The sequence below is a fragment of the Podarcis bocagei genome, assembly GCF_964188305.1.
Source record: "Podarcis bocagei genome assembly, chromosome: 10".
NCBI lineage: Eukaryota > Metazoa > Chordata > Lepidosauria > Squamata > Lacertidae > Podarcis > Podarcis bocagei.
In genome coordinates, this window is record NC_138135.1 from 33,885,544 (window position 1) to 33,905,330 (window position 19,787).

At 43.1% G+C, this 19,787-nt stretch overlaps 1 protein-coding gene across 8 annotated transcripts in view; it reads left to right on the plus strand.

Annotated features, from left to right (window-relative positions):
- Positions 1-11,125: 11,125 nt before the first annotated feature.
- The window catches only part of TNRC6B (trinucleotide repeat containing adaptor 6B), a 113,340-nt gene continuing 104,678 nt past the window's right edge, over positions 11,126-19,787 (plus strand). For 3 of the 8 annotated variants that reach the window (XM_081210868.1, XM_081210861.1, XM_081210863.1), the window contains exons 1-4: positions 11,126-11,697; positions 15,216-15,269; positions 18,339-18,411; positions 19,246-19,335. In XM_081210868.1, the coding sequence (XP_081066994.1) occupies positions 19,291-19,335 (45 nt within the window). In that variant the 5' untranslated portion in view covers positions 11,126-11,697; positions 15,216-15,269; positions 18,339-18,411; positions 19,246-19,290. The remainder of the gene's footprint in view (positions 11,698-15,215; positions 15,270-18,338; positions 18,412-19,245; positions 19,336-19,787) is intronic. The other 5 variants (XM_081210860.1, XM_081210864.1, XM_081210862.1 and 2 more) reach the window with 3 other exon arrangements.

The window sequence follows — 19,787 nt, forward strand, 5'->3', positions numbered from 1 at the left end:
AGAGATGTGTAGCAAAGTTCTCCTTAACACTAAGTCAACTAAACTATGCCTGGGGTGAACAAAGTAGCCTGTCATCAGGTATTCTTTTCTAGGGTGGTTTAGTTGGGTCACTCTGCCCGAGTCATAACACCCACCATGAACTTTTGGGAAGGGATTGTGACATGGTGTTGGGCTTTGCACCCAGAAGGTCTCAGTTTCATTCCCTGGCATCACCAGTTAAAAGGATCTTCGGTAGCAAGTGATGAGATAGACCTCTGCCTGAGAAATTGTGGAGGTGCTGTCAGTCAGAGTGGACAATGCTTGGCTAGAGGAACAAATAGTGTGACTTCATGGAGCAATTTTCTCTGTGTGAGAGAGAGGGAAGGAGGGTCTGGCTGACTTGGTGACAGCACAGAACACCTAAGTTTTTAATGACATCTGAAGCTGATCTATATTATGCTAGCAAGCAGATCTTGTCATTGCTGAGGCTTTGATATATGCAGGTTATAAATCTACACGTAGTAATACGCACCTAAGTTCCATTTAGGTTGGTGTGATTTAAGAGGGCATAAAAGAGATCAAGATTTCAGTGTGAGTTTGCAATTAATTGATGATCATCTTATAAACATTTTAGGACCCATTCGTTCTAGTCTCTCCCTGTAATCGTAGCATAGTGGAACTGAATGTTTAGTTATTTTATTTGTGCAGTATACTTCTTCTGTAGCTTATGCTAAAAGTGTTGTGTATATTTGGAATTTATTTCATTACATTGCACAGGATTGAAGATAAGTGGATCTGGTCATAATTCTAAAATAATGTCTTTGAAAATTCACCACTTTTCTTCAGTCCCTTGAAACTTTCTGTTTCTCCATGATGAACAGATTTTGATTAAAAACTGATCTCAGGAGTTTATTAGAAGATTCATCTCATAGCCTGTCGACTTATTGTATACCCATCTTCTGAGTAATTTTCATCAATATTTTTAAAGGTCTTCAATACTTCCTAGTTATCCAGAAATTATTTGCTGCATATTTCCCATTAAGGCTAGGCTTAAAAGGAAATCTTTCAGCTGACTTTCAGCTATTTAATTTAACCCTGTGCTCACATATAAAATTACTGAGTGCTTCCCTGATTATAAAACCTATTGGTCCACTTCATATACAACATGAAAAAAGAATATGGATTATCATATGCCTTTCTATAGGGGGGGGGGAGGAACTAGTGCAGCCAATACCTATGGAGGGACACTTCTAATTAATTGGATATAGACATAGGTGGATCAATAGTTTGACGGTATAAAGCAGATTTGTAGGTTAATTTCTGAGGTGCAGTGTGGTCTGTTATGAAAGCACAAACCTGCACACATTGCTTACAAGCCTCAGTAAAATAGTTGCGCTGCAGCCTAGGTTCACCTTTTTCTTACACTGAGAAAGAAGAATGGTATGGCACAAGCAAGCCCTCAGCCTGCACCATTAACTTGTTGAGTTGTGGCTTTTGCTCAGGGAAACTGTTTGAAGTGCCATTGGATAACAGTCCCTCCCCCCTTCTTCTTATATGCTTCCTTGGTGGAATAGACTGAGCAGATCCACTTATCTTCAATCCTGTGAAAACGTAAGCCTCAGGGTACATCAGGTCTGCACAGAACACTTGTGATGCTTCTTCCTGTGGGACTGTAGCACCAGGTTGGAGGCATGAAAAACAAGCATGGTATGGCACAAGCAAGCCCTCAGCCTGCACCATAGGTCAGATCATGACAACTTCACATCCTCTGCTGGCTCTGGAAGCACTTTTCTGCAGTGCAAATAAGTGTGTATGTGGTGGTAGAGGAACATTCCAGGCTTGAAACTTTGATATATGTGACGGTCTGGTGTACATGACTCCTCAAAAGAAGCCCACCATGATGCAACATGTTGCATTCCCAGCATTAACTTGTTGAGTTGTGGCTTTTGCTCAGGGAAACTGTTTGAAGTGCCATTGGATAACAGTCCCTCCCCCCTTCTTCTTATATGCTTCCTTGGTGGAATAGACTGAGCACATTGCAAAGCAGCAATGTTGTTGACTTTCCATGGGCTAAGGAAGGGATCTGTAGTTCGTTAACCTCTTTCCCTTTTTTGGGCTCGCAGTGCCTGAGTTGATCATGCCTTGTAGCTATACAGACTAGAATAGTCTACACTGGCTGTTGCTGGCAACAGCAGACCCAGGTTTGGTGGGCAGCCTTTTGACAATATGCCATATTGTTGTGCGTAAACATACTTGTTTGGTGTGTACATGTGCCTTATTGTCATAACAAATGCATTTTATACAACAAATAAATTCAAAACTGTTTTAAGTAGCCTTGTGTTTATTGGCATGGTGTCATCTAACTGAATGTGACCAATTCTCTCTCTCTAATTTTGTAATGGATTACGGCCGAACAAGTGGGGCACCTCTTGAAAGATAGGTATTTTGGTGAGCGATACACAGCTCTGCTTACAAAGAAATCAAGGAAGGGCATCAGCCCTCGAGGGAAGCTCTCGAGAGGCCAGGCAGTGGCTGGGGATTGGCAACTGATTAAACTGACTAAAGTTAAGTATCCATACTTCATTATACATAATACTAATTGACACGGCACATTTCTACGAAAGAAAAAACCAAAACCAAAATAATTATATAACTACCACATATGTCAAGATTATTGTATATTATAATTTAATAAGATTTTTGAGTTTGGGAGGAGGCCTCAAGATTGCGGGCCCTCATGCACCACACCCCATATAACTGCCATTGTGGACAATAGTAGGGCTGCTCTGCACTGACTTTTTTTTTTACCATCAACGTTTAATCACAAGGAAAACAAAACTAGGATACAGGGGGAGATAATAAAGGGAATTTCACATTACTAAGGAAGTACATATTATAGAAAGGTGCCCTTACTACTTGTTTAGCCTGCCTTAATTGCCAGGATAATTTTTAGCGCTGTTTTATCTTTCTGCTTTTCAGAGAAGAGGATGTAAAATGAGAGTGCAACATAGAGGTTATTTAAAATAAAAGAAATGGCCATTGAAGACCACCACCCTCTCTAGGGAAGTAATCTGCACATGCCCAAAGGCATTCATTATTAGTATTAGTATTTAGACCTATTTACTTCTTATCCGAAGATCTCCAGGCAAAATACAACATTTTTTACAGCATTGGGACCTGCCTGAAATTGTCCTAGGCACAGGGGTCAGCAAGCTTTTTCATCAGGGGGCCGGTCCACTGTCCCTCAGACCTTTTGGGGGGCCGGACTATATTTTTTTTTGGGGGGGGGAATGAATGAATTCCTATGCCCCACAAATAACCCAGAGATGAATTTTAAATAAAAGCACACATTCTACTCATGTAAAAACACCAGGCAGGGCCCACAAATAACCCAGAGATGCATTTTAAATAAAAGGACACATTCTACTCATGTAAAAACCTCTGATTCCCAGACCGTCCACGGGCCGGATTTAGAAGGTGAGTGGGCCGCATCCGGCCCATGGGCCTTAGGTTGCCTACCCATGTCCTAGGGCTACCATCAAAAAGGATAGGCAAGCTTTTGTGGGGGGAGAGACTTATTTGAGGCTTTCTACATTAATAGAGATTTTTATCTTCATGGAGGGAATATGTACTTTCCTATACGTTTGACAAGAAAATTGCCCAGTCTTCAAAAAATATTGGCTTAGCTGTTAAAATATTTGACACGCTCTTGAATTCAAAAGAAACAAGCACTTTGTTATCTCTAACCTGCCAGGAACTCTCTCCATCTGCCAACAATACTTGCACTGAGCACTTGCAATTGAAAGGCAGAGGTTGGGGGGGGGGGGGGAGAGCAAGTCTTAAAATGTGATCACTCTTAGCTGTCTTGCTAAGTATGCTGCATTTGTACAGAAAGATCAGTTCTGATTCAGCATGGACATTGCCGACATTGTACTGCTGCTTGAAAGAATGGGAAGATGGCTGTGCCTTAGTGCGCTGAGGGATAACTGCAACAATCATAGCAGAGGGGAAAGCATGGGGGTCATCTTGTCCATTACTTTTCCCCAGTGCCATTATTCTCCTCAGTACATTTTATGCCAATCTGTAAATGATTCAACCATTTGTATTTCTCAGAAGTCTATTCCCCGCTCTCTTGCCCTGTCAGAAAGTTACAAATAACATTGACTGAATTACTCGGTATGTAGAAGCTCTGATAGCTGAAGCAGTGAAAGAAAATGACTATTTCCCTCCTTCAACTTACCAAAGTGTCTGCTTTTTATGTCTTCAAGATAGGAGCACACTAATAAATGCAGAGCAAGGGAAATGAATCCAAGCTAAGGAGCACTTCAACAAATCACAGGATTTCTAGGAAGAAAGGCTGGATATTTTTTCCTGGACTTTTCCAAACTTTAAATGGTGAAGTTTGGCCAAAATATATTCTTGCTTTCTATTTTTAAATGGACTTACATAAAGTTCTTGAATAAAGAGAACATGCAGTTGCATACATGGGAGCATGGGAGCATATTTTCTCTCTCATACAAAAGGTACATGCATTTTCTTGTTGCAGGGGCCATAACTTGGAACAGGGCTCAAATTTGTATATAAATAACACTCTCTGATAGGGAAGCATCTTTTCCCCTGCATTCTTATCGCTGATGTTTAGGAACTCTATAGCATAGTTAATTAGTAGTGAGATGAATTTATTTATTCAGAGTATTAATATCCCACCCTTCAATTAATTCTTCTGAGACAGGGGGCAGAGGAGGCGTTAGCTCCACAAGGAAAGAGATCCATAGGTAGGTCTGAGACCTCAACCCCCCCCCCCCGCCATGCCAATTTATCCTAAGAGCCACTGGCATGTAGATATTCCCCCATCTCATTGCCCCTCCCTTTTGTCTTTCAGCAGTCTTTGAATCCTTCAGCCATTACAGCTTGTGGTATGAGAATGATTTTTCTGTCTTTCCCAAAGCATTTAAAGACATGCCACTGTGTGGATGATGCCAATTTATAGATGTATTACTTGTATGTCTAGCCAACCTTTCACCAAAAGGTCCCAGGGAGAGTTATAAAAAATAACAAAATTAAAAAAACAAATACAAATTACATTAAAATAACAACACACGCCAACAGTAGCAGAAACTACCTTGTTCCCTCTGAATGGGAAGAGGCGGCTGAGGTGCTAGACCAGTGTTTGCAGGCAGTGGTGGGCTGGATGTGGGACAAGAAACTAAAACTGAATCCTGAAAAGAGGTGGGAAACTGAAACATCATCCTTTAATTGTGGACTTTGTTTGACTTGTGTCCATTTATTCTTCTTTTGTACAGAATGACTTGTTTGTCTTACGTAGACAGAAGAATGGCATTGTTGATAGGTCCTGTAAGAAATTATTTTTTAAATACTCAGCGATTTAGAAAATGGATGTTCAAAATCTTAAGTGGTTTTTAAATGCTAGTAAGTAAATAAAATGAGCACACTGAACAGACTCACGGTGCAGTCTTGGACATGTCTACTTATAAGTAAGCTCCAGTGAATTCAGTAAGGTTTACTCCCACATAAGTATGGGATATGGGATTCTCTTTTTTAAAAAAAAATTGGGGCAGTGAGGGTTTACTCCCTCTTGCCTCCTGCTATACTGCCCTTCAAAGCTTCTCCACCCACCCTTTGTGGTAGTTCAGTACAGAGGTAGCTAGACAGCACCTGCTTGTCTCTCAGATGTGAGGTAACTCAAGCCTGGGACTTGTGGGCCTTACATTACTTGCCTAATGGAACAACTATCTACAATACTAGTATAATGGTGACACACAGTGGCTAAAGGAGGCAATGCATTTTCTTCACCTTTAACTAAAAGTAACAACTGTGGGTTAAACCACTGTGCCACTTGGGCTTGCGATAGTCATGCTGGCCACATGACCCGGAAAAACTGTCTGCGGAAGCGGACAAACACCAGCTTCCTCGGCCTTTAAAGCAAGATGAGCGCCGCAACCCCAGAGTCGTTCGCGGCTGGACTTAATTGTCAGGGGTCCCTTTACCTTTAACAGCAAAGTTAATGAAACAACATTGGGAGTGGGGACATGTTCAGACTTGCGTAGGCAATTAAGAATACATTTTTCCACAATAGTTACTTGATTTCTGATTTAAACTTTAAATACAATTTCGGGGTGGACTTTGGTCTTTCAAATTTTAGCGGTGCCCTGTGCAAAGCCAAAATTTGTCATGCCCCCTCACCTTGTATTCTCTTCAATTCACTGCATCATAAATGTGACACCCTACGGCACCCCCTAAGCTCTGCGCCTAGTGTAGCAGAACCAATCGGCTGCCCTAAATCTGCCTCTGGTTATTTTTAATTTATGGTTTTATGTACAACTGTTGTAAACCACTCTCAAATTTTTCATGATTTGGAGATATATATTTTCTATAAATAAACTACCACATGACTTTTCAGCTTATGACAAAATTCTATTTCTCCTTCCTTTTTTAAAGATTTCTGTCAATATTTTTCAAAAATGTGAGCCTCAAATCTATTCATACCTTAATCAGTAGGTAGACAGTATTTTTATCTTTCTTCTGTTGGATAGTGCACTAAACTCTCATACAGTATGTGAAATTGGAAATCATCAAAGTTGAGCTCTGTACACCTCTGTTCCATTGCACTGAACAGTATTCAAATATTGCAATGGGTTGTGATCTGAGAAACTGGCTTGTACTGCACATGGGTTTGGTTAGGGTGTTTCAGAATAGAGGAAAAGCAGGCGCAATTAACACTAGCACCACAGGAGTTTTAAAAATAAAGTTACTATAAATGAACCAATACATAGGTTGCCAACAGGGACGCGGACTTATAAAAAATATTGGGGGGGCCCGGGAAAGCTCATGAATAAATAAGCTCATGAATATGCAAATAAAGTGGCGCTGCCTCCTCGTGAGCGAATAGGGGAGAGCGTGCTGCGCCTATTAATCAGGAAATTGGGTGGAGCTTTTGCTCGGGAGGGAGGGCAGGAGGCATGCAGCCCGACCCTGTGCATTTTGGGCTGGGGGAGGGGCGGCGATGGCGCTCTGCTGGAGGGGCGCCGGAGATTATTGGGGGGGCGGAGCCCCCCCAAACGAATTTTTGAGGGGGCTCGGGCCCCCTCAAGCCCCATGGAGTCGGCGCCTATGGTTGCCAATGTGGCTACACATACATCCACATAGGCCTTCCTTGGTGACTTCAGGTCCCCTTCCTTTGCAGGTATTATGCTTGAACATAATTGGTTGTTAGCTATGTGTGGTGCCCACAACAGTTTCTCCCTAACCCAGTGGTTTTCAACCAGTGTGCTGTGGCACCCTGGGGTGCCTTGAATTATGGTCAGGGGTGCCGCAAGCAACACTGGCCTCCACCCCTCTTTCCTTCCCTCCTTCTTCTGATGCCCTCTTGCATTTCTGCCTCCCAAAGGCTTGCATAACTGTTTTTGGCAGCAGCCCTGGTTACAAGCTCCCCAAGCAAATGGTACCTCTGGGGCTGGCCAGGCTCCCATTTCCACCATGTAGGCCCATGGCGCCCACTGCTGCCTCCCAAGGTGAGTAACATGGTGGCCTCAGATTCACCTTCGGCCAGTCTCCGTCAGGCTGCTAAGGCTGGGGCATCCTCTTCCAAGCCCCTGTGGGACGGCGTGAGGAGGCAGTTATGGGGGGGGGGGTTCAGGGACTAGGGGTGGCTCCCTGGAGGACTCCCAAGGAGAGAAGAGGAAGCTGTGAGAACACAGGAAGAAGTGGGGCTGCCAGCTCTGCAGGCAAGGGGTAACATAACTGGGCTTCTGAGGCTTGGAGTGTGTTTTTCCACAGTGGGGGCTGTAGAATGTGGTGGTCAATGGAGCCATGGACTCAAAAAGGTTGAAAACCTCTGCCCTAATGCTTTGCTTTTCTCAGAGCATTTTTCTTACAAACTAGAGCCAAGCTGATGAGTCCAGCCTAATTCTTCCTGCCACTGTGAATGTATCTGACCCTCAAAACTCTCTCCAGCCCCCACCTCTCTCTCTCTCTCTCTCTCTCTCACACACACACACACACATTCCCCAGATCTCCCTCCTCACTGGCCCTGCTTCACACAAGTGCTTTAGCCTGCCTGGACTATGTCCTTCAACTCTGATAATGCTCCTTGCTTGTCTGTCTGGAGGATAGGAGACGTGTGTGTGTACACATTAGTCTACTGTAAGAAGGTAAACTCTGCATTCAATACTCTGCCCACTTTTGCCTCTAGCCTCTCCTACCATGGGTAAATGCTGCTGTGAATGTTGCCCAGAAGGGGATGCAGCACAATCCACATCCCCAAACCATAACACCAGGGGCATAGGGTGGTCCACCCTTGAACAACTCCACCAGCTTTTGCTCACAGAGCTGTTGACACAGAGCTTCCTGTTCTGCCCACTGAAAGTGTGTGTGGAGAGAAGTATCACCTGTGGAACTGCCCCTTGCAGTATTATTATTATTTATTTAATGATTTGGTGATGAGCTTTTTCTTTCTTTCTTTCTTGGAATAAAATTGTGAAGGGGGAAAATAACTATGACACATAATATAATAATAATAATTTATTATTTGTACCCCGCCCACCTGGCTGGGTTTCCCCAGCCACTCTGGGCAGCTTCCAACAAAGATTAAAAATACATTAAAATGTCACACATTAAAAACTTCCCTGAACAGGGCTGCCTTCAGATGTCTTCTAAATGTCAGGTAGTTGTTTATCTCTTTGACATCTGATGGGAGGGCGTTCCACAGGGCGGGCGCCACTACCGAGAAGGCCCTCTGCCTGGTTCCCTGTAGCTTTGCTTCTCGCAGTGAGGGAACCGCCAGAAGGCCCTCGGCGCTGGACCTCAGTGTCCGGGCTGAACGATGGGGGTGGAGATGCTCTTTCAGGTATACTGGGCCGAGGCTGTAATATTAAAATGTATGCAAGATTGTTTATTAAAAACATGGAAATAAATAAATATATACAACCAGGGACTTTTTACAGCATGTTAGATATAAACTGACTAATGTCTGCCACCAACAATGAAAAGGAAAATGTCATAGAAATACCAGGTCCTTTAGCAGAGCAAATGAATGATACATTAATTAATGAGTGCCAACAATGTTCAATAGGACCTCAAAAGGGAAAAGGAAGCTCCAGCTCTACTGGTATCTAGTAATTGCCCTGTGTTTTGTTTATTCTCCTCCAGGTGTTCGTTATGACAATTCAGCTGGCATCCCCTGAGTGCCCTATGCATGCTTTCAAACATTTCTTTGTTCCAGAAATATATTTGAATAAATCTGAAGCCCCATAGCTCCCCTCTAAGTGAACTTCATTCAATTTTAGGGCAGGAGGGATGCTATACAATAATCAAGAGGACCTCTTTTTCTTATCTTTTTTTCCATGGTAGTACCATGAAGCACTGGAGCTGTGACGTTTAGATCAGGAGTGGGCAGAATATAGATCTGGGTTGAGTTTTCGGAAGTTTGGCTGATTTTCAGAAGATTAAACCAGTGGTTTAATAATAAAAGCAAGAAATGACATGCACCCCCCCTTTAATAACACTGCTAAAGTGAAGAATGCTTGGGGGTAACCATGGATAGATTTTAATGTGGCAGCACTTGAAGCTCCATTCACTTCTGGTATTTAAAAAGATATTCATGGGAATTCTTTTATTCTAATTTATGAGTTTAGCCTCTGGTTGGCGGAACTTGGGGGTTCTAGTAAAACAAGCACACACATGAAGTAGATCCTGCAAATCTGAAGTCTGCTCACCCAAATTAAATTGTGAGCCCACTGGGAAGAGAAATTGTTATTGTAAGGAGCCACTGGCCATGGGTGGGGGTTGCCTCCACAACCACAACGCCCAGCTTTTTAAAGAGGAAGTTTCTTGCATTTGAAGCACTTGACATATGAACAAAACATACAGGCACTATTCTATTCTCAGAGAAAATAGCATGCTTCCTTTTGGTGCTTTACTGCCCTTTCAGAAAAAACAACAACCCAACTTTATGGCAGCACTCCTGCCTGTCATCTTGGTTCTCCATAAAGTGTCACATACTTTGATGGTTAATAAAATAATATACAAGCAAGTGTGCAGTGGTTTGTGTGTCAAACTAAGATTGGAGTGATTTATTGAGAGTCATAACCAATTAGTGGAACCTTCCTCCCAGGTTGCTACCAGGATAAAAAAATGAAGAACCACACGTGGCCTTCAGCTAACTTGAGGAAAGGCAAGATAAAAATGTAGTTAATAAACCAGGCCGGTTTTGGACACTGAGGTGTGATTGATCGTATATTTGGCTGGTTTATGTAAAACCACATTAGAGTTGTTTAGTGACAAATGTTGAATAAATAATTACAAATTAAAATATCACGAGGAATTTTACTTCCTCTCCCATCATCGTTCAGCATTCTTAATTGTTGTCGCTGCAGGTTATGTGCTAGTTTGGCAGGACTAAGTACTGCACTAAGTGAGGCTGTCCTATGGAGAGGGTGACCGGCACGTAGCTAGTCATCCCCGTGCCAAGGGAGAGCTCCACGGTTGGATACGGGGATTGAAAGGACCAAGCGGGCTGAGGCGCCTCAGAGATCCGCAGAAAGGCAGCGCGTCACCGTCACCCAAATGGACTCCGGCTGTCACCGTCACGTGGAGGCAGCCCAAGGCCACGTGCGAACACCAGCCTCAAGGACTCACGTGGTACTCCAACTGCGCACAGCGCCGGGCACTGCGCCTGCGCAAACCTGGCTTGTTATTACAGTATTTGCCTCTACCCCCCCCCTAATTTATAAGGCGGCGGGGGCTGTTCTTGGCAATCTGAGGGACTGTGGCCTAGTACCCAATCGCATGTCGCCTTCTGAGAAATTAGCCCCACCCCCGTCAAGCTGGTCACTAGGCGACCAATGACGTTTCCAGTCTTGAGCCCAGAGAGGTACGCGACTCGGCTGTACCGAAGGCTTCGCGATCTGCGATTAGCCGGTTTAAGATTGATTGACATCTTCAGGAGCGAAGACCAAGCGCACGCGCTTTGAAATACAGTATTTATTATTATTTTCGGCTCCGTTTTTACGGGGATGCGAATTCGGTGGCCATGATTGGCCGGCTGTAATGACGAAATATGTAGCCAATAGCCTTGCAGTAAGGAACAATATGGGTGGGACAAATACGTGACTTGACCAGACGAGCTGTGGTTTTGTCCAATTGGAAAAAAGCTAGGGCGGAGAAAGCAGAGGAGTGCAAGTTAAAACAGCATAGGTAGCTGGTTTCACCAATAAGGAGTCGGGTGGCTTTCACGCTGTCCAATTATTATCATAAATTTATGAGGCGGCGCTTTGCTTGATATGCAGCCACTGTGACTAATGCATCTTGAGATGGTTGAAGAGTCGCCCAATGGGAAATGAGGAGGGGGGATGGAAAAGGGGGCAGGTCGCCTTGAGACGGCCAGGTAACTTCGCCAATCAGTGTTAACATTATTGCGGTGCTAGCCAATGGGCGGCCATTGAGGGCGGGTCCCGATGTGTTTGGGTTCGTGCTCCTCCAGGGAGTGAGACGGCGGCGACGAGGAAAGTTTATTTTTTGGTGGCGGTTGACCCCCCCTCCCCCCGCCATTTGTTTTGATCTCTGTATCTGGCGGCTGGATTTCCCCGGCGGGTAAAACGGGCGGGAAAAGCGGCTCCCGCAGCAGCGCCCGTGGAAAGGAGGTGGGCTCTCCGTGTGCACCGCTGCGGGCGAAGAGGCGACGGCTGCGGCTCCTCGTAGGTGAGTGGCGAGGCAGGCCTCGGGGGCCCGCTGCGCGCTTCTGCGAGGCTGCTGGAGCGGGTGAACGCGAGGCCTCTTCGCTCTCCTCTCAGAAGACGCCGCAAATCCTCTCAGAGGGTCGAACGGCTCCTTCGGGCCCCTCCAGCTGTCTCTCAGCTCCGAGGGTGTCATTGTTGTTAGTATTATTATCATAATAACATGTGTGTTGAGGTAATGATGGTTCCTGGGGATACCTCTCTCGTTCCAGTTTCGCGGCTGTAGCTGCAGGAGCACCGTTGGGTAAATGAATTTGGGGCTGTTTAGGATCGGGGCGCCGGTGGGGGGGGGGCGGCGGGAGGAGAGGGTTTTCCATCGCTTTCACTTGCGCCTGCGCAGTGGCGCTTCCTTCTCTGAGGGCATCGGCGGTGGAGGAGCAGAAAGGGAGTTTAGTATACAGTATTTGGAGTGGGACGTGAAACTCGCTCCTCGGATAATGACGACCTGAAAGGGTAACGGGGCTTGAGAGTTTTTCTTTCTCTCCGACCCCAACCCGAGCTAATGGTGAGATTCTTCTCTCTCTTTTCTCTCCCCTCACACCGTCCAATAACTCGGGATGGAAACTCAGGTTCTGTGGTGCAACCAGTCACCAGTCAAGATCGGGTGGAAACAGCCAAGTACCCCGAGTGTTGCCGTAAAGGCTTATTTATAGCAGCGCTGGTTGTAGCAGGCCCCAGCTCTACCCATGCAGGATGAAAAATGATCCTAAAAGATATAAATAAACACAGCCGACTGGCGGCCTCTTGCTTTCTGCTCTCCTTTGCTTCCGTGAGTGGGGCTCTCTTCCACCCAAGGGGCGATGACCACCTCGAGCGTAACTCGTTTGGCATAATAATATTTGAAGCGGATAAGAAATGTTAGAACTGTTGACTTGCGGTGTTGCCTGGGGTACAGTGGCGTAGCGTGGGTTGTCAGCACCCGGGGCAAGGCAAGTAATTTGCGCCCCCTAACCCGTGGATTTGCGCCCCCTAACCCTAACCCCCAGATGTTGCGCCTGGTGCGACCGGCCCCCCCTGCACCCCCCACGCTACGCCACTGCTGGGGTGCCCACTCCTTAGCAGGGTCAGAGCCTTTTAATTGAGAGAGGCCCGTGGAAATAGTTTAACATACAAGGTACTATCAAGCTACATATTCTGAATTAACACTAGTGTGTAAATAGGTGGCAAGAGAAGGGGGTAGCAGAGTCAGAAATGTTTGGGGGGGGGTTGGTACTAAGTGTTGTGAGGACAGCTCTTTCTAAAGATGAAGGAACAGATGGTGTAATGCGCTTCTGAGAACCTCATTTCTGGTGCATAACATTTTTCTGTGTGTTTTGTGTTATGTACTGATCAGGACTGAATTGGAGCTACAGTGGTACCTCGGGTTACATACGCTTCAGGTTACAGATGCTTCAGGTTACAGACTCCGCTAAACCAGAAATAGTGCTTCAGGTTAAGAACTTTGCTTCAGGATGAGAACAGAAATCGGGCTCCGGCGGAGCGGCAGCAGCAGGAGGCCCCATTAGCTAAAGTGGTGCTTCAGGTTAAGAACAGTTTCAGGTTAAGAAGGGACCTCCAGAACGAATTAAGTACTTAACCCGATGTACCACTGTAGAAGGTACTGTGAAGCTACATATTCTGGATTAACACTAGTGTGTAAAAAGGTGGCAAGAGAAGGGGGTAGCAGAGTCAGAAATGGTGGTGGGTTTTTTTTGGGGTTTTTTGGTACTAAGTGTTGTGAGGACAGCTCTTTCTAAAGATGAAGGAACAGCTGGTGTAATGCGCCTCTGAGAACCCCATTTCTGGTGCATAACATTTTGCTGTGTGTTTTGTGTTGTGTACTGATCAGGACTGAATTGGAGCTACTGGAAACTTGGAGGCAATGATCTGCTCTTGCCATACCTCACCTGCCTTTCCAATGCCATGGGTAGTAGAGTAAAACTGACATTTATTTGCTCTTGTGAAATAACATCAGTGATGGAACTTTGTTTCATGTCCACATTTCAGGGTAAAATCAGGCCATAACCTTTATTCACTGAAGTTATCTAAACTCTTAACAACATGTTGCTGTGGGCACAGAGTGGTGTGGTAGTCTTATTCTCTGATTATCCCAAAGTAATGCTAATTGTTTACATTGAGCTTTGTTAGATTCTGTGCAGCACTCTTGTCTTTCAGCTACTATATGTTATTTCAAAAGTACTGTAGTGTTAAAAGGAAATGCCTATCCTAGTGTAATTGGTTTTCCTGCTCAATTTCCTTCAGAGTCCATATAGTTGCATACCCTTGGTGGGATCCTATTTTTTTAAATTAGGTGACCTAGGGATTTTATTATGAAGTAAAACCTTTTTATTTTTCTATTCTGAATTGGGATAATACATTTGGGGTATTTTTTCTGAATATAAGGAGAGTTTTCTGCAGCATTTGTGCCTGCAATCCAAGTTTAACTTTATAAATAGTGCTTTCATCATGTTAAAAGGTAAAGGGACCCCTGACTATTAGGTCCAGTTGTGACCGACTCTGGGGTGCCCTCTCATCTTGCTCTATAGGCCGAGGAAGCCGGCGTTTGTCCGCAGTTTCTGGGTCATGTGGCCAGCATGACTGAGCTGCTTCTGGCGAACCAGAGCAGCACACGAAAATGCTGTTTACCTTCCTGCCGGAGCGGTCCCTATTTATCTACTTGCACATGACGTGCTTTCGAACTGCTAGGTTGGCAGGAGTTCATCATGTTACTTGTGCTTTAAAAATGACATTTCTACTATATGGAAACAAAATATATCATAGTTATTCATTTTAAAATTGTAATACAGTATTTATTACTTTGGTATATTATCAGCTACTTTGTAGACAATTTCCTCTAAGTGGAGTATAAATCCAATAATTTTTCTTTTTCGCTTTTATATGTGTCATAATGCTACCAAAAAATCTTATTAGTTCAATTTTTTTTATTTGGATTGCTTGCAATGTACACTATAGGTTAGCCAAGAGCAGTGTCTTCTCTCACCCTGCTAATTCTGATATGAGGCGGGGAGTGGCAGAATTAGTGGAGGCTGGAAAGGTGTTAATATACCCCCAAACCTTCAGAATTTTCTTCTCCTGCATGTCCATAAAGGCCAGACCAGAATTTTGTGGCTAAGTAATATGGAGTTGATTAGTAAGTTGCTTTTTTCAGATAGTGATGTTGATGTTATCAAGTTCTCTTAATCACGGAATTCTTTTTTGTGAACAAACCACTTTCATTGCCTAGCATAAGTAGAGCATTGACTAACAACAATGCTGTGCCTGTCCATTCACAATGGAAGTGGGTTAGCCTCCTTAGTATGAGGGTTAGCATCGTATGTAAGGGGACGCAATTTGCACTGAGGATAGCTCATAGCATTCAGACGGGTCCTGTGAAATCAACATTGGTTAGTGTTAACCATGGTTACAATCTGTACCAAAACATTCCTTAATCATGGTAAAAGTTGGGGATGGACTTCTAGTTGACCTAAGTGCTTCATATTGCAGGTGGTAGGCTGGAGAAAGAGAAAAGATTGGATGTTCTTCATGTATCCACTTCTGGTGAGTGCACATAACCTCAGCTAAAAGCTGGTGTGGTATAGTAGTTAAAGTTCTAGATTAGGACTGGGAGACTAAGGTTGAGAACATCATTCAGCCATAAAGCTCATTTGGGTGACCTTGGGCCAGTAACAAGGTTGCTGTGAGGATAAAAGGGAGAGGAAGTGAATCTTGAATGCTACATTGAGCCGTTTGGAGAAAGGTAGGATATAAACACAGTATAAATAAATACAGGATAAAACTAGCATGTGGATAATGCATAGCCCATAGGCCTCCATACTGTATGACTTTGTAAGAAAGGTAGGTGCCTGGTAGCCATTATATAGTACAGTACTTGATTCCCTGAACCAAAGTTCAGACTGATCAATTTGTCTGGGTTTGGATATAATGATAGAATCATAGAACTGTAGAGTTGGAAGGGATCCCAAGGGTCTTCTAGTTCAGCCCCCAGAAATGCAGGAATCTTCTGTCCAATGTGGGGCTCAAATCCACAACCCTGAGATTAAGAGTCTCACACTCTAGTGACTCAACTGTCCTTTCAACATAAACTGGTTAGTTTAAAAGCTTCCAATTTCCCTGTGACACTACCAGAGGAAAAGAGATAGTACTTGAGCCTGAGCTAATCAGACATTGTGGCTTCTACTCCAATTTCCCCTAATTGCTGGGGGGGGGGGAGTGAAAAGGTGACTGCAAGCCAGATGGGGTAGTCTTACCTATCAACCAGCAGACAAAGGATTCCCCACCACTTTTTAAAAAATATAATTTGACTTACTCAGGGGAGAGTGCATGATTTTTCATTTCTGGTGAGCATACCTAGTACTTCATATGGGGATGAAAATACTCACCTTAGCTTATCTGTGTGGATTTGCTGAAGAGGAGACTCAGAAGGATGGTGTGTGTGTGTGGAAGGGGAGTAATGGTGTGTGATTGTTTTTGTCTGGCCTCATCATATGCTGAAATGCCGCTCCCAACACCTTTACAACATGGAAATGTAACTTTGGGTCTGAAAAAAGGTTCCCATCTTTGGTTTAAGTTTTAACCCCCTGTTACTTTGTATAAAAAATAGTGGCTACCATGAGAGAGTGTACCATTTTTTGTCATCAGCTCCAGTTATTTTGCTGTTTTTAGAGCAGTCATTCCCAGCCTCTGTGTAAGTTCCTTAGGAAATGCAAAACTTGTTTTTAAATATGCAAATACTTATTTGCATGTATGTTAGTTGATAGAATGCATTTTGCTGTTCTGAAACAAGTTGTCACCTTGGAAAATATAGTGGCATATACCATAAAATTGATTCTGCATTCATCTGTGATAGTGACTACCTGTACATGCTTGAAAACACTGGACAGTGCTGCAACCACTCTAGTTGCCTTCACTTATCTTTATGCTCCAGTGGCCAGAGGCGTAGGAAGGGGTGTGTGGTGGGTGCGGTCCGCCCCAGGTGTCATGACAGGGGGGTGACAAAATGGCAGGTGAGTGGGCAGCACACCTTGTGCCCGGCGGCAGCAGCCCTCCTCAGCCACGGCGAGGCACACCCGGCGGCAGCAGCTCTGTTGCCGGGTCATGTTTGACCCAGCTGCAGAGAGCAGGAGGAGAGTGAGCAGCAGCTTCCCAGCCCCTCTCCTACCCTGAACTGTGGCGCATGGGAGGGCACCTGCTGCGCCCCCTCAGGAGTGCGCCCGCCCTGGGCAGCACAGGTATATGCTTTGCCACTGCCAGTGACTAACAAAATGCTGCTGTTGCATTGCATTAGGCAAGAGTATTTGTTTTCCAAACTTTTCTGCAATCATTATAGCTGAACAATTTGCTGTTCTTCGAAAATTAAAATGTTTTAACTCATATGCTATGTTAACATATACCACATGTGCTTGATATTAGTGTGAATCTCATAAAGAAACTATTGCTAGTATGTAATAATGTTATTCTATGTCTGAGCATAATATACAGGTGAGAACATTCACCTTGAAATGGATCTCCATTTTCATTTCTTTTTTTTTAGATAATTTTATTTATTTATACAAACAAGAAAAAAACACACACAGAAAAACACAAATACCAAATTACACACAAATTACAAAAATAACCATAGACACATAATTTTCTTGGCAAACAATAAAACATCTATTGGTCTTAACACTAAAGACCCGACTTCCCGTCTATTCCATATTTCAAATTCATATTACATATTGCCAATACACATTTTTTTTATAATTAAACTTATTCTCAATAAATCTAATTTCTTCTATCTACCTAGCAACTATCACTGAAGTTCCTTGAATGCTGAAACAGAATTTAAACTACTATATTTATTTTTCAGATATTCTTTGAAAACCTCCCATTTAGAAACAAATTCTTGTTTTGATTTATTCTTTATTTTTTCTGATAAACCATCTAATTCGGCATATTCTGTCAGCTTTTAACTACACAGAAAGCTTGATTGATGGAAAATCTGAAATGCTTGTCAGCAGTAATCTGCAGCATCTTTGGTGTAGAGGTTTGAAGTGAGGTCTCTGAATATATATATTCTTTCCCCTGAAACATGTTAACGTTCTTTAATTTGCCATTTCCCTTAACTACAAGCTAACATGTTCCCTTATGCAAATATGTATTTAGTGCCAGTCCTCTTTGGAATCAAATGTATGTCAAGGTATCTTTTTGAGAAGAAAAATTTAAACTTACAACTTGATTGTTGCTTCCATTCATGTCAGGCTGCAGAACTGCATGTTAGTGGTTCCTACTATGACTTTCTGGTTACCATCTTTTGGTTTCTTTTGGTGATTAGGTGCTGCAGAGTATAATTTAGTACACTACTGAGTATGTGGAAATGTTTGATCTTAACAGCCACAATGCATTTTAGCCAGTTCCATTATTATACAAATTTGTAAGACAGTGTTGGAATGCAATATTTCTTTTCGATTATCAAGTCTAACTACAGACTTTAAATTTCCTGTCATCTTTACCAGGTGTAAAAAAATACCAACTGCAAAAAAAGCAACCAGGAATTTTTGTATGTCATGCTTATGTGCTTTGAATAATATTAATTTGTTTCTTTTTTTTTCTTCTTTTTTTTTGCAGTGGTTTGACTTTTGCACTGAATGTAGCCGGGATGGGTCCTTTCGGGCTTCAGCAGCCCTGAGAAGCTGTCGAGGTAACTTCTGTTTAAAATACAAGTGTACTGTTAGTAGAAGGCAGAGGTGGGTAGAGAAGGTAAAGGTGTACAGAACAGTTGTTTGATCTTTGGACATACCGTAAGTCATGAAATTGAGGGAATACACTCTCTTTTGCAGGGAATTATGATACACTGATTATGGTCTAGAGAAGTCACACAGAATGCCTATTATTAGAGAAGTGTTTTATGTTGTCCTGTTTCATGTGAAGTTTTGTATGTACAGTTTAAGCATGTCATGTTAAGATAAAAAAGTTTTTTTTTTTTACTGCCAGTATAAACATGCTTTCAGTAATACAGTCATTGAGACTTCCGATAATTTTTTGTTCAGCTGAAAAGCTGTGGCATATCTGAATACTGGAGAGAGTTGTATGCATTTGGAGACTTCAGCACAGTAGGCATTAGAGATGGGTTCCTTATCCTCTAGTTCATGGATTGGCACTCTCCAGCATGGGGGCCTAGTTAGGCCTGGCATGAGTCCTAATTTGGCCTTTGAGGACCTTTCCCCCAAACCTTGGCTACCTGTTCTTTCTTAAAACTATTTAATCTGAAATAGCCATATGATTGGCAGATGAGTGAATAACTACTAGCTTTTCCAAAGACTACATCTACCAACTCCAAACTACTTTATGTGTGTGTTTCTCCCCACTTGCCTGTCTGGGCCCCTTGTGCCTTTACTCCTGAGACCTGATTGCAATCTGGGTGATTTTTTTTAATGGCCTAAGAATCCTCAGTATTTACAATGTGCAGTATGACTCATAAAATTTCAGATTCCAACTATTTTATTATAGCATCCTTCATTTTATTTATTTTTAGGCAGAATTTCGTGTTTCAGCAGAGTTTTGCACAGATTCTGTTCCCATGCAAACTGATGAGGGAGAAATTTTGTCGGAAGCTGGTTCCAAGGTCAGTGAATTCACAGAATGAGACTAGGGTAAATGTTGATACGATTAACTATTACTGTGAATATGTAGGTTTGAAACATGCACATGGTATTTCCAGATATAATTCATTGTATTGATAAAGATTAAATACATACAAAGTCTTATTTTAGTCCAGTGCTGATATTAACAATACCATAAAATGTGGCAATTAATACAAGAATATTGTTTCCATGGGAATATTTATATCTTGGAGTCTTTCCTCATCTTTATGCAGCAATTATTCCTGATCAATATACACATTTCAAATGGGGATGTAAATAGTCACTCACCTGGTTGCTTGTGACAAGAAAATGTTGCCTTTAGGCAATTGGGCAGGGAAGATTTTGTAAACTGGAAAGAGCTGAGTGTTCCTTCTAGAGCACTGATGAACTGTAAATACTATAGGGCTGTATAGACTAAACATATTTTATTGGT